At 39.2% G+C, this 22,769-nt stretch overlaps 1 protein-coding gene across 1 annotated transcript in view; it reads left to right on the forward strand.

The window, feature by feature from the left end:
- The window catches only part of vps50 (VPS50 EARP/GARPII complex subunit), a 162,592-nt gene extending 140,091 nt beyond the window's left edge, over window positions 1-22,501 (forward strand). The window contains exons 23-28 of the mRNA XM_078237636.1: window positions 11,505-11,653; window positions 13,634-13,730; window positions 13,891-14,049; window positions 18,511-18,632; window positions 21,277-21,466; window positions 21,731-22,501. Coding sequence (XP_078093762.1) covers window positions 11,505-11,653; window positions 13,634-13,730; window positions 13,891-14,049; window positions 18,511-18,632; window positions 21,277-21,466; window positions 21,731-21,850 — 837 coding nt within the window. The 3' untranslated portion in view covers window positions 21,851-22,501. The remainder of the gene's footprint in view (window positions 1-11,504; window positions 11,654-13,633; window positions 13,731-13,890; window positions 14,050-18,510; window positions 18,633-21,276; window positions 21,467-21,730) is intronic.
- Window positions 22,502-22,769: the final 268 nt, after the last annotated feature.

The following is a 22,769-nucleotide window of genomic DNA, read 5'->3' on the forward strand; positions in this document are numbered from 1 at the left end:
CAAACAGGGCATATAAAAACACAGACTCAATTTACATGAATAATGGTTGGAATGCAAATTCTTACAGCTAATCAAGTCTGGCTGTCCTGTCTGGAGACAATACACATCTTTTTAGCCTGTCTTGATGCTCTCTCCACTCACATTGTTCGTATCTTAAAGACTTGATTAGCTGTAAGTATTCGCATTCCAACCATTATTTATGTAAATTGAGTCTGTGTCTTTTTATGCCCTGTTTGTGAACAGAATTCCCACTCGCCTGTAGAAGGGGCTTGGCGCTCCGAAAGCTTGTGTGGCTTTTGCTACCAAATAAACCTGTTGGACTTTAACCTGGTGTTTTTAAACTTCTTACTGTGTTTACCCCAGTCCAACGTTGGCATCTCCACATCATGACTCTCAACATAGAACAGTGACTGTCAATTTAGCACTAATACATGGGTATCTGGCTGTTCATTTTTCTAATGCATTTTCATAGCTCACTATTCTCCTTTTAAAACTATTAATGAGAATAAGAACAAATCAATCTTACTGATATTATCTACATAAATGCTTTATGATTTTAAAAAAAAACTAACTAATGTAATTAAAGGAACTGAACTCTGTATACAAATGAATGCCTGCAACTGTTTATTTAATAGGGTACCACATTGGCGCAGCAGGAAAATGAAAGACAAGGAACCCGTTATTCAACTAACAAGCAAATCACTGCATCTATGTGTAATTGAGCTCAAATAGACAATCAAATTATTGTTTGCTTCATAATTGCTACCATGATTGCTCTCTGTTGAGTTAAACTACACAAGATAAGTTTGTTGTGCAGATTTGCATCAACCACTTTTCTTGTGCACTCAAAATTAACAATGGTCAGAGATTAATTATTTAGTTACATTTATAGAACAAATGTGAAACATAAAAATTTCAGTGAAGAGAAAAGTTTGAACTGCCTTAAACATCATTAGAATGACATTCAGCTTTTTGCTGCAAGCGAAGTCAGTTTCCATGTGTGGTGGTGATACCCAGTTCTACCTTGCCTCTATCCCTCTTGATTCTTCTACTGTCTCTAAACTGTGAAGCTGCTTGACTGAAATCCAGTATTGGAAGAGTATCGATTTCCTCCAACTAAATATGAGGAAGACTGTCCTCATTATAAGCTTTTTCCCTCTCCACCGACTCCACTTCTTTCCCTGGCAACTGGCTGCAACCTTTATGTTTTGTTTGACTCCAGGTTGAGCTTCATGCCACATCCTCACCAACACTATCTATTTCCTTCTCTGTGACATCACTTGATTCAGCCCTTGCCTCATTCTATCTGCTGCTGAAATCCTCATCAATGCCTTGTTACTTCTAGATTTGACTATTTCAGTGCAATCCTGGCTGGCCTCACTCATTCTGCCCTCCTTAAATTTAAGATTATTCAAAATGATATGGCCTGGGTCCTAGTTCTCACTAAATCACGCTACTCAATTAAAAAATCTTTATCCTTGTTTTCACATTGTTAAGGCACAACTGATAGTAACCGCTGAGCTGCTTAAATCCCAAAGGGAAACTTGAAACAACGACTCCATGTTTGATTTTTGTAATTTGGGCAGTATGTTGAGAAGTTTTGAAATCCAGAAATGATGACCTGCCTACTTGCATAATTTTGTAATGTTTATTAAGAGGTAATAAAAATAATTGCACTTGAACACAACAATGGCTTCACACAGTACCAATACTCCCAAACAGTTCCAAACAATCTTAATTCAACTACCTCCAGAGCTAACCTGCCTCATATCTGTTCAGATGTCTTTATTGATTTCAAAATCTATAAAACTCCAGCAATTTTTACCACACAATGCCTTTAATTTTTCTTGGAGGTGTTATCTCAGCTTAACAGCAGCTGGCTTTTCAGGTCTAGATTCATTCACACTGCTTGCTGGGAGCTTAACCAGTGATTCGTGCTGTCTGCTGAGATCAAAAACAGCTACCTGCATAGATTTCAGTATCTCCTTAATATGTTCTTTCCCTTTGATCTCTCCATTGCCTCCCAGACTCTTTCGAAATGCTCTCTCCCAGAATTGATTAACTTCATTTCTTTATAGAAAAAATAAATTCACTTTATTTATACTTTACCTTTCACACCTTTCTTTTACACCTGGCATATCTTATCAGAACCACAACAACCCATTCAAATCTACTCTTGTTCAGTTATCATCCTTACTAAATTACCTGATGTAAACTTATGTTTGAAATGTTTCTAGGCTCATTACCATATCAAACCCACAGTTTAGATTCTAACCATCACTCTGTCTCTGGCTTTAATTATCACTATGTGGAGATGCCGGCGTTGGACTGGGGTGAACACAGTAAGAGTTTTAACAACACCAGGTTAAAGTCCAACAGGTTTATCTACCAAATAAACCTGTTGGACTTTAACCTGGTGTTGTTAAAACTCTTACTTTAATTATCACTCGCATATCCCTAACGGTTTAAAAATAAATGATAAGAATATTACCAACAGAAAAATATTACAAAATATTGGGTTTTCCTGACAAAATCCCTCCATGGCCTCACCCCTCCCTATCTCTGTATCTCTGATTGCCAGCTGCATACACCAGTTTTAGACTCTTGAGCATCCCACTTTTTGTCTTGGTGACTCTGCTTTCAGCTGCCAAGACCCTAAGCTCTGGATTTCCCTTCCTCACCTTTCTTTCTCTCTGCCTCTCTTTCCTCTTGTAAAATGCTCCTTAAAATCTACCTAGCCTCGTATCTCTTTGGGTTGAATTTAATGTCCCTTTGGCGGTGAGTTTGTGGGTGGGATGGAGGTGGCATTTAATTGGGTGGGGAAGTGGTGGGTACTGACTCCTGCATTTTTCCATCTCTTGCTGTTTACATCTGAGGCAGGAATACTTCTGGACAGCCTAGCTGCTTGGATGCTAACTGAGGCAATTAAGTGGCCAATTAAGGGCCTCATCAGCTGGGGGGAAACATCACGCAGCAAGCCTGAAAAGCAAATTGTTGTTGGTTTTGCTAAAGGGCTCCCAAGCCTCATCGAGGGACGGCATTGGGAAGGGTGGGACAGGTTGAAGAAAGCCACCCCTTGTTCTGGCCTGAGGCCTCTCTCCTGCACCCCCATCCTGGCCTTACACACCTCTGGTCTTAGGTCCTTCAATGATCCTGTGCCTCTGATGGATACATTACTGGCAGCTTCCACAGTAAGAAGTCTCACAACACCAGGTTAAAGTCCAACAGGTTTATTTGGTAGCACAAGCCACTAGCTTTCGGAGCGCTGCTCCTTCGTCAGGTGAGTGGGATTTCCAGCTCCCAGTGGTGCTGTCTGCCATGGAAAGTACAAGCTTTTGATTGGCTGACAGCTCAGGGGTAGGATCTCTATCCCAGAGTCATTAATCTCAGAAAAGACCCAACAATGCCCCCCTAAATGCCTGATTGGCACTTAATGTGGTGGACTATCTCCAATGGAGGCAACATGGAGGTTCACCCAGCTTTTCTCCCCTTATCTGGCCATACCCTGTGCTGTTTTACAATGTTAAATGCTGTGTGTGTGTGTAATTTACATCAGTTTTATTTTGAATAACGTAGAGTCCTTGCGGTATAGAAAGAGGCTATTCTAGATCTCTGTAGAGCAATCCTGGTAAATTACGTTTCCTCGCTCTATCTCCGTAGCCCTGCAAGTCTATTTCCTGCTCACTTTTTAATATTCTTGAATTTGCCTGGAGCATATCCCATTTAAATCATTCAGCAATTGTGTTTGACAGGCTTGCACCAATAAATGAACATTGATGTCAAAGAAGAGGGCTTCCGTTGAAGAGTTTTCCCTTTTGTTTAGACTAGAAATAGATGCAGCTGACAGGTGGCATTTGTTCACCATTAAATCGCTATCAGTACTTGAATAACCACAGAAAGGAAACAATCAGACATTTTTAGGATAGTACAGTTGTATAGCATGACTTGTATTTACAAAAACTAAGGTTCTGGTTAGTTTGGAAAAGAGTTTCAAAAATACCTTCATACTATTTTGCAAGATGTTTCTAGCGCACAATAGGAAGTAATAGCATTTAATTTTCAACTTTTTTTTAAGAGAACGAATATAGTCTTCTGTGTGGCCACCACCAAATGCAAGATAATTCTTTGTGTACAGACTGCATTATATCAGTGTTCATTCCATATAAATTCCAGTCTTTAGCTTTAAGTAGAGAACAGTGTGCTCTGATCATACATGTAAACAAGTAAAGGCAACGCAAGCTATTCTGGAATGAGTGAAGAACAATTATGCCTGATAAACCCAATTTCCACTCATCATGTTCTTGCTACTCATTTATCTGAAGGTGTGTTTTCGAGTAGGATTGGATTTATTTTTTGCATGCGGTGTCAAGAATTATTTAATGCCTGGAATTCCAATTCAGCTTTATACAAAAGTGTTCAGTGTACGTTGATAGCTTTTGGAAACTGATTGTGGCGAACCAGGGAGACGGTGGTAATTATAGGGGTCTTGAACCAGAAATGTTCTCCTTTGAGTTTCATGCAAGGGTGATTAATAAAAGTGGTGAGTGGGTTGAGACAAAAAACAAATCTATGAAAAGTTTTGAATAAGGATGTTGCAGCAAATGCTTTCAGTAAATGGTTAACCATCTTTACTGTTGGTTGCACAAAATAGCACCATTTCATCTTGTACAATGTTACAGATTTCCTATTTTTGGCAGTATAGTTGGACAGCATGGTTTGTATTTTAAAATGATATACACCTGTTTCTGTTTATTTTGGAGTGGAGAGTTTCAAAAATGTCTTCATAGCATTTTGCAAGATATTTCAAGCACGCAATTGGAAATAATAGCATTTGACTTTCTTTGGTTATTATAATCTAATTCTAACTGCTGTCACTTTCTTATTCAACTAATTTGTATGCCTTTAATATATGGCCACGTAACTTGACAACAAATTTTGTAATGCAAGAAAAATACTCTCTCTCTCCATGCTGTTATTTTAAACTGAGAGACCTGCAGAGGAGCCAGAAAAACAGTTCAGTATTACCATCGTTGCAGCAGCATCCATTATTTTCTTGGAGGAAAATTTGAATAAATACAGGAAGCAAGTGAACTTCATTGGGTCTTCGCTAAACATTCCTATCTTTGAAAGTGAGGAATATAGAAGTAATCACAGAAATATGTGATAATAATAACTTCCTGCTCAGATAGTTTGTCAAAATTCCCTTTTACTTTGGCTGTGGTCCTAAAAGTCATTACAACAAAAATTATTTTTTCCCCCTACAGCATCTTTTCAGCTATCTGAAAGTATTACTAATAAACCTTGCAGTTTATATTTAAACTTGGGCTGTCCAACTGTAGCAGCTCAAAAATGGATTAGCACCCAATTTACTTTGGTACTCTGGTTACCACCATCCTCAAAGAGATTGTCCACTGAGCAGCTGGAACATCCACCTGAATCAAGTAATAGACCCTTATCTAATGAAATTTGGGTCCTTAAACGTACATAGGAAAGACCAAAGCCATTCTCTTCAGTCCCCATCACAAATTCCATTCTCTAGCCTCCCACTCCATCCCTCATTGTAGAAACTAACTGAGGTTAGATCAGACCAATCGCAATCTTGGACAAAGACTATCATAACAATCATAATCATAACAATCATAACAAAGACTATTTCTAATCTGGTAATGTTGCCTGACGCTGTCTCAACTCATCTGCTGAAACCCTCTTCCATGTTCATAGAATAGAATCCCTGCAATACAGAAGAAAGCCATTTGGCCCATCGAGTCTGTACCGACCACAATCCCACCCAGGCCCTATTCCCGTAACCCCATACATCTACCTTATTAATCCCCCTAGGGCCAATTTAGCATAGCCAATCTACCTAATCCGCACATCTTTGGACTGTGGGAGGAAACCGGAGCAACCAGAGGAAACTCATGTAGACACAGGGAGAACGTGCAAACTCCGCACAGTGACCGGAGGCCTGAATTGAACCCAGGTCCCTGGCGCTGTGAGGCAGCAGTGCTAGCCACTGTGCTGCCCCAAATTACCCAAATTATCTGGAACTCTGCTGCCTGTGATATAATTCTCACCAAGTTTTGTTCACCCATCATTCCTGTGCATGCTAATCTACATTGGCTCCTGGTTAAACAATGCTCTGATTTTAAAATTCTCATCCAAAATTTTTCCAGAAGTTTTCAAATCCCTCCATGGCCTTGCCCTTTCCTATTGCTGTAATCTCCCCAAGCCCCATAACACTCTGAAATATCAACACTCCAATTCTGGTGAATTGAGCATTACTAATTTTAATTATTTCACGATTTACAGTTTCCTTGGCGCTAATCTCTGGAATTCCCTCCCTAAACTTTTCTTCCTCCGTCCCTCCCTCTAAGATGCCTCTTAAGTCTCATCTGCCCCAATGTTACCTTATCTGTCTTGTCATGTTTTGTTTGATGATGTTCCTATAGTGCCTTAGAATATAGTGCCTTATGTTTCTATAGTGCCTTCGAGGTGGGGTAGAGCTACTTCAGATGATTAGCTCTACCTTGCCTCGTCCCCTTTGTTTTCATTTTATTTATTTTTTAACTATTCTCTACCTTTTTATTTCTTTATTGTCTTTCTTAATTTTTCTTTCCCTTCCCCACTTTTTCTCCCGACTTTATCCTCCCTTGCCTTACCTTTTCTCCCCCTTTGCTTCCCCTTCCCCCTTTTTCTAAATTTTACCTTTCTCCCATCCATTCTTCCCCCCCCCCCCCCACCACACACACACACACACACACACACACACACACACACACACACACAGCTTCATCTGTCACAGTTTACCCTCTGATTTCAGCTTCTCTGCCATTTGGCCATTCACACCCTTTATTCTCTCTGTGAACAGCCATTAGCAGCCTTTTCCCCTGGTTTCTGTGGCTATGACTCATCTTTCATTCCCTCAACCTGCAGTATAAATATCTCCCATTTTCTATGTCTTTTAGCTTTGACAAAGGGTCATTTGGACTCAAAACATCAGCTCTTTTCTCTCCTTACAGATGCTGCCAGACCTGCTGAGATTTTCCAACATTTTCTCTTTTGGCTATGGTAAAGTGGACAGGCTTTCCACAGAAGGATGAACAAGCAGTTGGTGCACTTTGCCGATTGGCTGCCCACTTGCTCGCAATCTGCCACTATTGTTTTTAAAATTTGTATTTTATGTGATAAACTACATGAAAAGTTTGGTTATATAAGTTGGCGAACCATGCAAAAACCTTGGAGAGGGAATTTCTTTTTAATATCAACCCATTGCAGCAATTCCAACCAAATATATTTGAAATGATGTAGATACATATTGCATACAAAATCTAAAAGATTCTCCAGTTATTGATACATTATTCCAGTTTTGATGCCAAAAGTACTAGTCAACTTAGCTAGCTAGAATGGAAGACACCTACCATCATCTGGTCTCATGAATCCCTTCTCACACCAAATGTCACTTTATCTACAATGCATCCTTCACTTTTCCTTGTTGATGCTTGAACTTAGTTGTGATAACCAGGGATTTCTGAATATTACAGATTTCTTTCAGGATCACTGACTCCCATGTTAGTGCGGTGCTGCACAATTGATATGCCATCTCCAATTATTTCCTGTATATCCTACTTTCCTTGCTTTCCTTGAATTTTCCTGTTAATTTGAAGGTTGTGACTCTTCCCGATATTGGCAAAGGCTGGCAATGGCAAACTGTCTCTGCCACATAATGTAGGACTTTGGGGGGGGAGGGGAGGAATTTCAAGTCACAGGTCCCACAACATATTGCTGGCAAGGGTGGAGGGATTCTGATTTGCCAGCCTCACCACCAACTTGGCCACTGTGATCCAGGGTGCCATTTTTAAAGGCTGCCCCCAGTACACAGCGAGTAAACCAGTTCACCCAGCTACCCCCTGCCAATGCCTGGACATCAAGCAGGCACTACACGTGGTGCCATTATAGTGCCTGGGCAGTACCTGAGCATGACCCTCCCCCAGAGCATTGGCACTCACCTGAGCATCCCTGGGAGGTCTGCTCGCCAGCTGCATGCCATCGGAGATCAGTCAACTTCACGTCATTCTACCATCATGCCACCATGGATGGGTTTTTTTGATGAAGGCGGATGATTCCGGCATACAAGCTTGATAATGTGTATTTTCAGTGTAATGATGTTCCTGACTTTCAACATGGGGAAATGTGGCCCATCACTGACAGGGGGAGAGGAATTCATGTTTTGCTTTCATGCCAATGTAATAAGCAATTTTGCACTTCTCATATTTTCTGCTCCCATGACTGAACACGCCTGAAAGGAATGGCAGGGGAAAAATCACGGCCAAAATATTCTAACCTGATACCACAATGATATAAGGACAGCAAATGCCCTCTTCTAAACACTTCTTCACGTTATTCATGACTTTCCAAAAAAAATGTATAATTTTATACTAAAGCTGATCACATCATTACATTTCTCCTGTTACACTGCATAATACTTAGGAACGAGAATGAGAAAAGAAAGGCCTGGTTGTTCCAACCTTATAATTTAAAAGATTATTATGAAACCACTGGACCATGCTGCCACTTGTAGTTTTAGATCTATGGCAAATGCATGTCACTGTTTAGCTGTTGAATTGGATTGCCTTATGATTGGAGGAATATCTAGTTGAGAAAAAGAGCAATGTACATCCGCAATTAAGCAAAATAATGTGGGAAATCTGAAATTGAAACATAAAATATTAGAAATACTCTCTGCAAGTCCGACAGTATCTTTGAAGACACAAAGAGAATTAACATTTCAAGTCCATGACCCTCCATGAGAATTTGGAAAACTTAGAACGATAACAGGTTTGAGCAAATGCAAAGGGACAGGGTGGGAAGAACAAGTGAGAAAGTCTGTGATACGGTGGAAGGCAGGAGAGATTAAATAATAAAATGCAAGGCACTGGAAATGCAATAAGCAAAGAAACAAAAAATGTGTCCAAAGATGTAAATGGCAGGATTTTGAGTAGCTTGTCCTTCAAAAGCAAAGGAAATAAGGAAAGACAACGAGAGAGAAAGAAACTCTCAAATAAAAGCCAAACAAATGGGGAAGAGATTCCAATCTAAAATTATTGAACTCCGTGATGAGTCCAATAGCTTGTTAGGGGCCCAGCTGAAAGACTCTTAAGTATATTATCCCCTGTGTATCTAAGTTCTAAACATTACTCTGAACCAAAAAGAGCAGTAATCCCAATATTATTCTCTCATCTGAAAACATAACTACTCTCTGCTTCCTGCCCTTAGCCAATTTCATATTTGTGTAGCCACTGCTTTACTCATTCCATGGGCCTCAAGTCCAGTAACTTTAAAATGGGGTGTAAAGTTTCAGTTGAAAGGTGCTGTTCCTCAAGCTTGCGCAAGCTTCATTGGAATATTGCAAAAGACCAAGAACAGAAGGGTCAGAATGCACACAAGTTGGAGAATTAAAATTAGATGGTTGGAAGTTCGGAATTCATGATTGTGGACTGAACCGGGGGTTCCGCAAAGTGGACACTCATTCTTTGTTGGGTTGATGAGGGCGATTGAGTGAAGCACAGTATCACCAAGGAAACAGTCCTTCGGAATGCTGAAAGGGAAGATGATGTTTTGGTGGTGGTATCAGGCTAGAAATGGTGGAAATGGTGAAGGATGGTCCATTGAATGCTGAGGCTGTTGTAGGGGACAAAGGGCACCCTGTTGTAGTTTTGGGTGGAAGAGAGAGGGATGAGAACGGAAGTCATGAACAGACATGGTCAAGGGTCCTGTCCACCATGTGGTGGAAAAAATACATGTCAGAACTGCTAGTATGGAAGGTTGCATCATTCAAACATGCGACAGAGACCAATAAACTCAAAATGGCATAAAGTCCTTATAAGAAGTGGGATAGGAAGATGTGTGGTCAAGTATTTTGATAATTTTAGTAAGTATTTCAATAAACTGAGTATTACATTTATTAGAATATATTAAGAACAAAGGAGCATAGGAACAAGTATAGGCCATTCCACCCATTGAATCTGCAACATCATTCAATATGATCCTGGTTGATCATCCACTTCAGTGCCTTTTCCCTACACTACCTCATATCCCTTTGTCATTGGTATTTAGTAGTCTGTCAATCTACTTTAAACAAACTCAATGACTTGAGTTTCCCCAGAGTAGTTAAGATAATTTACAGATGTCTCCAAGAGTATGGGAAAAGCTTTAGCTAGGAAATACCTTCCTATAAAATGAATAGCAAGTGGAATTCAATTACACAAATTAAAGAATATGGGACAGTAGTACAGATGCAACATCAAACATCGACATCTTGTACCACAGCTTACGAGGACATTTGCTTTTGGTTTGTTCTCATTCTCTCTCACACTCTCACATGCACATGCATGCATACCCCCTCCTATTCTCAACATTGTTACCATTGTGAGATGCTGAGCATTAGTAAAGCTATTCCCACCCAACCCTCTCCCTGCCCCAGGTTTTTATGTTTCACAGCCATCTGCAACCACATATTTCATAGACCTTCTAGAATTTTTAAACAAAGATTAGTCTGGATACTTTATGTGTTATGGGAAAGGTTGCAAAATGAGTCAAAAAAGCCTCATCCTCAAAAGATGCATACAAATATCGTAAACTCTTCATTTTCACATTGAATCTGAGGCTATCCTCATGTCCCCCATCTCTAACAAACTTCAATTAATCTAGAATGTTATACATGAGGCCCTTTTCCATAAACCTATCACCCTATCATTACTGGGTTGTGCTTCTGCTATCTTACCCAGTAAATCATCTTCCAAATCCTAGTCGTCTCTTCATCAAATTTTTCTAACACCTTGCTTTATTGCATAGGTGAGATATAGCCATAGACCTCTGGACTTTCCATCTAATTCGGCATTGGGGAAGTATAGATTGTTGTTGCTCTACTACTGGATTGGACCATTTTACTTTCTGGAAGTTGCTGCATCTTGCTGGCAGCGTTTCGATATCAGAAGTGCACAAAAGTTGTTCTCTTCAATCTTGCTTTGGGTCAACTGTCCTCTCCTTGGCACTGATGCGCGATTAATCCACTCGGGAGGCTAGATCGTACCCGGGAATAAAGGCTTTTATTCGCAACAAGAATAGAGCATACTGCTTAACAATACAATCCCAGACTAAAGGGTCACTAGGAAGTGCAGTGACCTTTATACTCCTATAGGAAGGCGGAGCCAACCAGAGTGTACCACAGAACAATGCTAACAAGTGGAACACCCCAACCCTAACCCCAACAGTAACAAGAGTAACATATGTACAAGTACCCATAGTGATAACCATCTATGGTTCAGTACCCATAGTGGTAACCATCTATGGTTCACCACAGGCACTGCCCCCAAATTTTTCTCAGTTTTTTCATTGTCCAGCTTGTTTGTTTGTCCAGAGTTTTTGATCCTTTATTTTCATGCTTTAAACCACCATATAAATGAATGTAGATGTATTCATAATTATGCAACTTGATCTTTCTGTAGGAAGCACCGCCTGAAACCACTGGTCCCTTGACAGCAACAGAAGAAAGGAAAGAAAAGGTTCCAAGCCCACATTTGAGTCATCTCGTTGTTTTAAATTCTACTGAAACATTATACGGTCTTGCAGAGAGGGTAGTGGCTACAGAATCTTTGTAAGTTGCTCCATAAATTTTGACCAACATTTAAATAGTTTAGATTATTTTTATTTTCTTTCTTTGTAGAGAAGTCCTGAAGTCCAAATAATATACCAGTTATTTACAATTAAATGATATATTGTTCTTACAGAATTATTGGATATCTATCATTGAAACAGATCAAGAAACGATATCAAGTCTGCCTGTGATTTGCCCTGAATGAATGGCATAACTTAATTTCTTTCTTGCTCATTCCCTACATGCTTCAGTATATTCCACTTCCTTTACATGCAGCTGTCCTTAAAAAAAACTTCATGACACTGATTCATCAACATTTTGTGGCAGAAATGTATCCATTGAGGAAGATATTTTTGGGATTATTTTTAATACTGCTCTGGTTTAATCTTTTTAATGAGTTTTTGACAATACAATTGTGTATATCGGCACTTTGAAGATAAGCACTAAATGAAATCATCTTAACTGGAGACCTAGTGTTCATAGAAACCCTACAGTGCAGAAGGAGGCCATTCGGCCCATCGAGTCTGCACCGACCACAATCCCACCCAGGCCCTACCCCCACATATTTACCCGCTAATCCCTCTAACCTACACATCTCAGGGGCAATTTTTTTAACCTGGCCAATCAACCTAACCCGCCCATCTTTGGACTGTGGGAGGAAACCGGAGCACCCGGAGGAAACCCACGCAAACACGAGGAGAATGTGCAAACTCCACACAGACAGTGACCCGAGCCGGGAATCGAACCCGGGACCCTGGAGCTGTGAAGCAGCAGTGCTAACCACTGTGTTGAAGTAGTAATGAACACCTGATGGTTAAGCTTTTATATTAACTGGGTAAAGTGACTACTTTCTGAAATTCTCTGCTTAATCCTCTCTTTCTAATTTCTTCATTTATCTTTTGGTTACCTCCTAATCTCTCCTCCTTTCATGGATTGGCCAGTTTTCTGCAAATAATGCACAAAGTGCCTTAAGACCTTATTTTACACTCAAGATACTATATTGTTAATAAGTTATTTTACATTTGATAAATTATGTGTGTGTGTGTATATATATATATTGCTGAAAAAAGAGACATCAAAGCTTTTTGTCTTGCACTCAGCAGGACACTTCACAAGAAAACCATTAAAAGGGAAAAGCAACAATTTATATTGTATGAGAAGAGAGTGCTGGTTGGTTGGCAAGTGGACTCAGATTGGTAGAGATGTTGCCATGGAAAATGCATAATTTATAATTGTTCCAAGTTCTCAAGACTTGCTGGTAGCCTAATGGATTGTTGTGGGGAAAATCTATTAGAGTCAAATTTAGAGAGGGTCACTACTTGCCGAATTGAGACTGGCTTAGAGAAACAAAGAACCCACAATGAGGCCCTGACTGGATGCAGAATTACGGCATAGAGTCATAGAGGTTTACAGCATGGAAACAGGCCCTTCGGCCCAACTTGCCCATGTTGCTCCTTTTTTTTTAAACCCTAAGCTAATCCCAATTGCCCACATTTGGCCCATATCCTTCTATATCCATCGCACCCATGTAACTATCTAAATGCTTTTTAAAAGACAAAATTGTACCCGCCTCTACTACTACCTCTGGCAGCTTGTTCCAGACACTCACCACCCTCTTTGTGAAAAAATTGCCTCTCTGGACACTTTTGTATCTCTCCCCTCTCACCTTAAACCTATGCCCTCTAGTTTTAGACTCCCCTACCTTTGGGAAAAGATATTGACTATCGAGCTGATCCCTCATTATTTTATAGACCTCTGTAAGATCACTCCTCAGCCTCCTACGCTCCAGAGAAAAAAGTCCCAGTCTATCCAGCCTCTCGTAGACTACAGCTGGACGACTCCTGAGCTCTCAGATGGCAACGCCTCTTTAACCACTTCATTGGTTCCTTAGTGTATTGTTCCAGTTGACATTTGGTGAGGTATATTTGCAATGCGTATAAAAATTACTTCATGATAAATGCTCTCCAATGTCTTTTACAGGGTGTTTCTGGCTGATCAGTTTGAATGTCTGCAGCCACATCTCGATGCCATGATGCCTTCAGCCAAGAAGCCTTTTTTGCAACAGTTTTATTCGCAGGTAGGGACTGAATTATTCAACATAGTGCTAACATGGCAGTTGTGATGTAGGGGAAAAAATTGGGTTAATTTTAAAATAAAATTTGCTTAGTTGGTTTGTTTGTTGTGGTTGACATCTTATTCTTTTCTCTTTTTTTCTCTTCTGGTCTGACATCAAATAGACTGTGTCAACTGCTAGTGAGCTGCGCAAGCCAATTTACTGGATTGTGGCTGCCAAAGCCATTGATTATGAACAGATGCTGCATCTTATGGCTAATGTTAAATGGGATATCAAAGAAATTATGTCACAACACAACGTGTACATCGATTCTCTTCTTAAGGTAACTGAAAGAATGGAAATAGTTACTATGGCAAAGTATTATCCATTAAATAGTTAGAAAATTCTTTAAATTATTATATAGCACAGAATAAAGGAATATAAAAGCAAATAATGCAGATACTGGAGATGTAAAATGAAAACAAAGTGCTGAAAAGGCTCCTAAGGAGAAAGAAGCAGAGTTAATGTTTCGAGACCAAATGACTCTTCTTCAGAATATAGGAATTTGTTTTTGGAATTGCTATTTTTCCTCTCCAGTATTTGCAGTATAACTGAATAGCTTTTAACCCACTTTACAATTGGGATTATAGACATGGTATTCCTAGCAGGATTATAGACATGGTATTTACTTGCTTTGACCTCATAAAGAAAGGGAGCTTTTCCCCTTATCCAGTATAAAGTATTTATTAATTAGAATGACCAGAAATATCACAAGAATTAAATTCAAGTGCAGTTCAGTCAAATAATTAACCATACAAACAGGTTAATGAATGTCACTTCATTAAGTTTTTCAGCACTGGATAACTCAATATTCTGTGTTTTTTTTTAAACATGAGTGCCCAGATAATCTACTTTACCTCTCACTGTAGGTTGGAGCATATAATTATATCAATTTCCACAGTCTATGGGAATTGTTTAATGTGGTTGCTGAAATTAGATAGCAATTTAAATGAGTTCTTCTTTAAATTACTTCAATGTTTATTCTTTATCCCAAATATTCAGAGGAGGATTAATTTTCTGTTGACCTCTTTAACCCTGTAATCCCTGTGGAATAGTTTATTTCATTTTTTTTTAATCTAATGCAGCATTTTTGTTGCATGTCCAAACTTATAATATTTCTGAAGCAGAATGCTTTAATGAAACCAAGGATGAAAGCTGTAGTGATTTGATTGCAAAAAAGATACTATATACAGATGATTCATTAAATATTAAACAAAACGCACAAAACCAAGGACTGTACCTCCGGTGAGGGTACATCAGAAGGTCTGAAAATTAAGCCAGGGCCTGAATAGCCTATTCAAAAAGAGAGGGAGGCAAAAAGACAAATAGGACAATTATGCTATCATCTATTGTTGCAAAAATGCTGGAATCACTTATTAAGGAAGTATTGGCAACACATTTGGAAAATCGTAATCTATTCAAGTGGAGTCGGCACAGCTTCATGAAAAGGATATCATGTTTGGCTAATTTATTACAGTTTTTCGAGGAAGTCTCAACCTGAGAGGAAAGAAGGGAATCAGTAGATGTGTTGTATTTGGACTTCCAAAAGGGGTTTGACAAGGTACCTCATGAAAAATTATGTCATAAGAGCCCATAGTGTTGGGGGGAATATATTGGCCTGGATAGAGAATTGGCAGGAAATAGTAGGTGGAGATAATGGCTTCTTTTTCAGTTTGGCCGCCTGCAACCAGTGAGATCCACAGGGATTAGTGCTGGGACTGCAACTGGTTGCAATATATATTAATGAGTTGGAGGAAGGAAGTGAATGTACTGTAGCCAAATTTGCAGATGACACAAAAATAGGTGGAAAGGCAAGTTGTGAAAGGGATACAAACAGTTTACAAAGAGATATTGATAAGTTAAGTGAGTGGGCAAAAAGTTTGCAAATGGAGTATAATGTGGAAAAATGTGAAGTTGTTCATTTTGGAAGGGAGAACAAAAGAGAGTGTTATATAAATGGAGAAAAACTGCAGACACCTGCAACATACAGGGACTTGGCGATACTGGTGCATAAAACACAGAAAACTAGCACACACGTGCAGCAGGTAATCAGGAAGGCTAATGGAATGTTAGCCCTTATTTCAAGGGAGTTGGAGTATATGAGTCGGGATTTCTTGCAGCAACTGTACAAGGTGCTGGTGAGACCACATCTGGAGTACTGTGAGCAGTTTGGTCCTCTTATTTAAGGAAAGATAATATTTCATTGGAAGCAGCTTAGAGGAGGTTCACTGGGATGATGGAGGGATTGTCTTATGAGGAAAGATAAAACAGGTTGTGACTTTACTTATTGGAATTAGAAGAATGAGAGATGATCTCATTCAAACATATAGGATTCTAAAAGAGTTTGACAGGGCAAATACTGAGAAGATGGGCAAAATTCTGCCCAAATAAAGCTAAATCTCATAATGGTATAAATAATGGAGTGATCTGCATCGGTCTCTCAGGTGTGCTCCGCACCGCAATCCTCCCACACTCAGTCATTCTTTTCAGAGAGTTAGGCGAATTACACTGGCACTGGCGGGGGGTAGGGAGGTGCAATGTTGGGGGGTGCCTAAACATGCCAGTGACCCCAGCACAGAGTGCTTGGACACAACAAGGGTACCCCGATCTCTCAGTGCAGTTGGAGACCCCCTCTCTGGCATGGGTTGCTGGCATTGGGACCCTCCCGTTGGGTCCGCCTGCCTGATCCCTGACATGCCCTCCTCATCATGACCCCTGACTTGATCCACCCCTGCATAGCACCCCTCTGCATATTCCTCATCTGTTGTGGCCCCACTCCTTGGCATCGCTCGCGGCACGCTGGTGATGCCCAGGTGGCCACAGCTTGGCTGTCTGGTAAGCACTGCTAGTGTGCCAGGTGGGCCCTGCCAGTGTGTCATTTTGAGTATCTATTTTGCCAAGAGACACCCCTGGTGCTATAGCTCCATGATCATGTAATTTAGATGGCCCAATCATGACCAACATTGAGAGCAATCAGTGGGAATTATATTTGTTTGAGTTTTGTTAACCAAATTCTGTGTTTAAATTATTAAAATTGAATAATCTGTTTTTGCTATATTTATACCTGCTTTTGAATTTTTTCTAGAGTGTCAATTTTAGAATAGCTTGCATTACCATAAAGTACTTTTTATTTCTCTTGTAGCGATCTTAATTTAAAAGTTGTTCTGAAAGTTCAACTTGGGGTCAAGTAAAAACACAAAAAACAAAAATGTTAGTAACTTCTTGCGAAAGTAGTATAATTTTTTAACTTGTGTTTGCCTTGAGGGTGAATATCTTCCTTAAGACATTTTTTTCCATATACCATTCCCAACCAGGGGAGCAGATGAGAGTTGTGGCAACTCCCCAAGCACTATGAATTAGATTGGGAAATTATCGTGTGAAAGATTACAAGAGAAAAGACAAAGGCCTGTCACCTCTTGTCACTTGGTGTTTTTCAAGACTACAAGGATAAGAATACAAGAGAATAACAGTTGATTAAAATGGAAAGGGAATTGATTTGGAACTCATTCAGTTAAGAGGGAGTATTGCTTTTTAAAAAGGGAATGATCATGTTGCTTCACCCATCAAATTCAAGCAAATGGACGGAGTGGCATTGGAAGATAATACTAAATGATCTAGGTCCCAGTCACAGGATGACTGTTGTGGAGATGAGGACACTGGGATAACAAGCGGACCAGTTCTCGAGCATATTGCTGCTTCCCTGATCTGTGGCCATTTCTACCACAACTCCTTATTTGAAATCCTTCAATCAGAATTCAAACACCCCGCAGCCCAAAAATAGCACCAACCAAAGTCATAAACAATATTATTTTTAAATGTGATCAAGGCACATTATCTATCCTTGACATTTCTGCCTTTGATAAGATTGACCAATTCATCCAATACCGATCCTCCATTGTCTGACTTGGTGGGACTGCTTGCATTTAATTCTACTCTTAACTTTCTGATTGTAGCCACAGCATCTCTGCCAATATTTTTCCACTCTTGAACTGTCACTGGTTAAGTCTTTCAAGGTTTGTAATGGGGCCCCCTCTTCAACTGCACACTGCTCCTTGCTGAAATCATCCACTGACATGGGACCAGTTTACATTTGTTCCACACAAGTGACACCTAGCTCTATATCTGTCATCTATTTAAATCCTTTCGCTGCCTCTGTGCTGACGAACTATTTGCCCTGCATCCATTCTTGGATGATACAGCATTTCTTCCAGCTGTACACTTGGAAGATGTCTGCATTGGTAATTTCCTATTCATCCCCAAGAAGAACTTCCAAATCCACACCCTTTCGATTGCAAAGATCACATCTCTACCTTTTGTCCATCTGCAACCAAAACCTTCATCCCTCCATTCTTTCCTTATTTTTCGGGACCTCAAGTTGAAAACTTTTATCATTGTTTCCTTCAAGGTGGGCCTCCTCTGTAACCACTTTCAGCCCCATGGCTGTTTCCCCACTCACATCCTCACTTTCCAAGCTCTTGCTTCCTTTGAGTCTGAACCCTATGCACCTTTAATAGAGATTTCTTCAGCCACTTACACTCCACACTTCTCCACCTGTTAACTTTCTGCTCAAAATATATTTAATTGACAAATCATTCCTAATATTTCTATATATGTATTGTTTTCAACCTTGGACCTCCTAAAAGTGCCTTGCGACTTCTTTATGCATTGAAAGTGGTATTAAAATACAAGTGGATATGTTGAGCTAGGATGTGTTTATATATAATTCTGGCATCTGTTACTGCAGGAATTTGAACAGTTCAATAAGAAGTTATCGGAGGTTTCCAAACGAGTGCGCATACCACTGCAAGTCTCTAATGTTCTTTGGGAGCATTGTATTCGGCTGGCTAACAGAACCATTGTCGAAGGGTAAGTTGTATTTTGGCAGTTGTTTCTGAAATTCAAAATGGTACTCAATTTCTGCAAAGTTACCCATAATCTCCTGATGCAGTTTTAGAAAATCAGCAGAATCCTCAAATAAATTCCATGCCTGGCTATTATCGACCGTTTCTGTGCCATGGTTTCGCAGGTGATCAGACCCTTCGCAGAATTCAGGATCAATATGTTTAAGCCTATAAACTGCAAATTTTATTTGAATTTTGTAGTGCTGACAGAAGTTTTTTTTATAGACTACAAATTGGTAATAATTAATTGCACCACCAGAATAATATCTTTGATCCGTTGCAATTCATTAGTTTTGAGGATAATTTTCTGAGCCTATACTACCAGTGACAGCAAAGTTTAGAAATTTGTTTGTACACTTCCTGCGATATCCCAACCATTAAAGTGAAAAATCTGGGGGGGGGGATTCTCCCAGCAACAGGCTGGGAGACTCAAGCGGAGGCCATTTAGCGAGCTTCCCGTTGGGCACCATGACCTCCACAAGTCTCAACGCTGACAGATCAGTGCATGCTCAGTGGCCCACTCAGCACTATGCTGCCGGCCTCTCCAGCGGAAATAGGCCCCGCCCACAGATTTTCCGCAAGATCCACACTAGTGCACTCTGCAGTGTACAGAGTGTGGGAGATTCATTTCGAAAATCCCGCTGAAAAAACCAGCCGGATTTACTCCAGTTTTTACACAAATTCGACACTTATAATTTTTTTGGGAGAATCCCACCCCTGTTCTGCCTGAACTTCTCTCCTGATGACATGACGTTTCCTGCCAGCTGCACAATTACACTTCAACTTAACTTTTATGTCAGTGTACGTAAACATTTTATTACCCTGTATGGCTATATTAATAAATTAAGTCCTAACTACCCTACCCCAATCCAGATTTGAAATTATATTTTGCCCAGTATCCATTCAGCTCTGGGACATTGGTTTGATCCAGTCCAGATTTAGTAAATGAGAGAGTCCTACGTGTAAATCAAAGTTGAGCAATATTTGACTCGATTAGAGAAAATATAATCAACCACATTGAATAGTCCTTAATTTAAGAAAAAAGAACTTGAATTTTAAATGTCAGGTTATCCCGAACGGTCTCTGAAATGCAATCACTCTTGTCATGAAGAAAATGTGGAACCAATTTTTTTGCACGGCAAGATCCAACAAACAGCATTGAGATAGGACAAATTAAACAGTTTTATCAATGGTAGTTGAGGAATAAATGCTTTTCACAAAATGTCATGGGATCTTTACACCAACCCAAAAGGGCAGGAAGAAACTCAATTTACAAACGCATCCTTGTGACCCCTCCCTCAGTAGTGCTCTGTTTGAGATTATGTATCCATGTCATGGAGTGTGCCTTGAATTCAACCTCTGACTCGTGCAAGACTGCCACCACTGATCCCAATGTTAGCATTAATTTGATAAGCAATTGGGTGTATAATTTTCAATTTATCAGTTTGTGTGTAGGAAATATTTAGCACCAACTGACTGCAATATTTTAGTTTAATCAAGAGGTTCAGAACGTATCTGAAACTGCAAGTCAATCTGTTTATAATTAGCTGTTGAATTTCAAAGTAGTATTGTGCATTTAAGACTAATAGCAAGGGATTTATAATCCAAACGTAATTGCAAATTCATTAAAAATACAGGTAATTTGTAATTGTTTTGAGGCAATCATTATAAACAATTTATAAAAAACTAAGTAATTGGATGGATTTCATTATGGTTTCAACATCTATAATGTGTGGTGCCAGCTGATCAAGGTGTCAGCAATTTAAATGTCCACCAGCTTGTGGAAAGTCACCATTAAATCCTTTCTTCTGGGAGGTGAAAATCCATCCCTTTGCCTGCTTCTGTGCCTTTTCATTGCCTTCAGTGCAGTATCAACCCTTCTTCCTATCTCTTCAGACATTGTAGTCTACACATCCATATGCTTACACCTCAGTACCTACTGATTTGGTCATGTTGTAGAAGAGCTGAACCTATCTTTATTGAACTTGTTGATGCATCCTGCCATTGGTCAACCTAAGTAGAAACAATATTCAAATTATTATTCCTATTTCATTTCCTTACAAGTTGCAAGCTGCTAATAACAAAATGTATCAATGCAAAATAGGTAATTATCCCTGCAGTATCTGTCTGATACTGCAGAGATAATTAGCTTTATAATAGAGTAGTTATGATTCCTGTGAAATGAGTCCTCCATAATAGCTTTCTTTGCGTTAGATCAAATTGCCACTTGCCAGTGAAAGTACCTTCAGACAAGAAAAATTCTTGATGAAGGTGATTTGTACTAAATAAGTTCCTGAAAAAGTCAGACTGTAATAATACTTAACAATGTTTTAATATTTAGCACTGCACATCCATCAATTTGAGAATTTTTAGAAGGGTTCCACAGAACTCGCTTTTGGTCTGTCTAATTAAACTTTCTAAAATAATGCTGGAAGATTGCCTCTACTTGGCACGAGAGATCATTTTCAGATAATTGGTTCTGATAGAGGCTGAGGTACAAGCAGCATGTAGACTTTACTGCAAGAAATACTGAATGTAATCATTTTGTAGGAGTATCTTTAATTTGTTACATTTACAGAGGTATCTGTTTTCTTCCCTTTTCACTACAGCTATGCAAATGTGAAAAAATGCAGCAATGAAGGACGTGCCTTGATGCAGCTGGACTTTCAGCAGTTTTTAATGAAGCTGGAGAAACTGACTGACATCAGACCAATTCCTGATAAGGAATTTGTGGAAACCTACATTAAAGCCTATTATTTGACTGAAAATGACATGGAGAGGTGGATTAAAGAACACCGGGTAAGGAGGAATAAAAGGCAAAAAGTATTTTCATTTTGATGCCCGTAAAAATATTTTTACAGCTGCAAAGTTTTAAATATAGTGTAAATGTTCAAAACAAATGGGTTCACATCCTGTAAAATGGTTATGCTTCTGTTAGAATTTTAAACATTAACAAACTGAACTTTTATGTCAGCATATTATCTTTTCAATTTCTATGAATTTGTTTTGCTAAGTTTGGTGATTTATTTTCTATCTGTAATCCAACCTGTTTTCTTTCCGCAGGAATATTCAACCAAGCAACTGACCAACCTTGTGAATGTTTGCTTGGGCTCCCATATAAATAAAAAAGCTCGACAGAAGCTGATAGCAGCCATTGATGAATCTGACAGGCCAAAAAGATAGCCCTTACCAAGAGTCGTGCATTAGAATTGTTCCAGCTGGCAGATAAGTATTTCCACTCCAAATGAGCAAATAATGGCTCTCCTGTGTTACACGCATTTATGATGCATGTTACTTGTTTTCTGATCAAAAAAAGCAATGTTACGTGATGATCTGGGAAATGCTGCTTTGGTGACTAACGTGTGTTACAGTTTAGCTTATTTTTCTGTCTTGTTTGGTAGGCCTAATCTTCCCAGTGATGCTGTTTTTAGAACCTATATGAAAACTATTTACAATGTTTGCTTATTTTTGGTGGGGCAAGTTATACATTTTTATCTGTTAAAATATGGGCCATAAGGATTCTATATTATAACTGAAAGAAACTGTAAATTGAATAGTGTTATTGTGTGGACTACTGTATGTACGGAAGCAAATGTCCTGAACTAAAATTGATTTTACAATCACTTTTCCATATGTAAAAGGGTAATTATTAATAAATGAAGGATGCTTATCCCTCATTAGAACTACTGTAAGTAAAACAACAGGTTGAATTCTGTACATCCTCAAATAATTTGTTCTGGTTCTAGAATTTGGAAAACTAATTTGTTCCTGTTAAAATGGAAAATGTATCATGAATTTGTGACTCAATAATAAACAACACAAACTTAGAATTTTTATACCCTGCATCGGCTCATGTTATATCAGTCATAATGTTGTACGGAGATTTTGTTCCTCAACTGCTAAATGTTATTTCACGGAAGAGTTTTAAATGAATATTACTAGTTCCATTAAAATAAAATAATTGTGAAATGCACCATCATCCTGACACTTCAAACAAGTAAGAAGCACTTGTACTGTGATAATCACATTGAATTTAGATCAGGATGAGAGCACAATATATTTTCACAAATGCTACTCTCGTCTATGATCCAGATAAAGCACC

This window comes from Mustelus asterias, chromosome 2, assembly GCF_964213995.1.
Source record: "Mustelus asterias chromosome 2, sMusAst1.hap1.1, whole genome shotgun sequence".
NCBI lineage: Eukaryota > Metazoa > Chordata > Chondrichthyes > Carcharhiniformes > Triakidae > Mustelus > Mustelus asterias.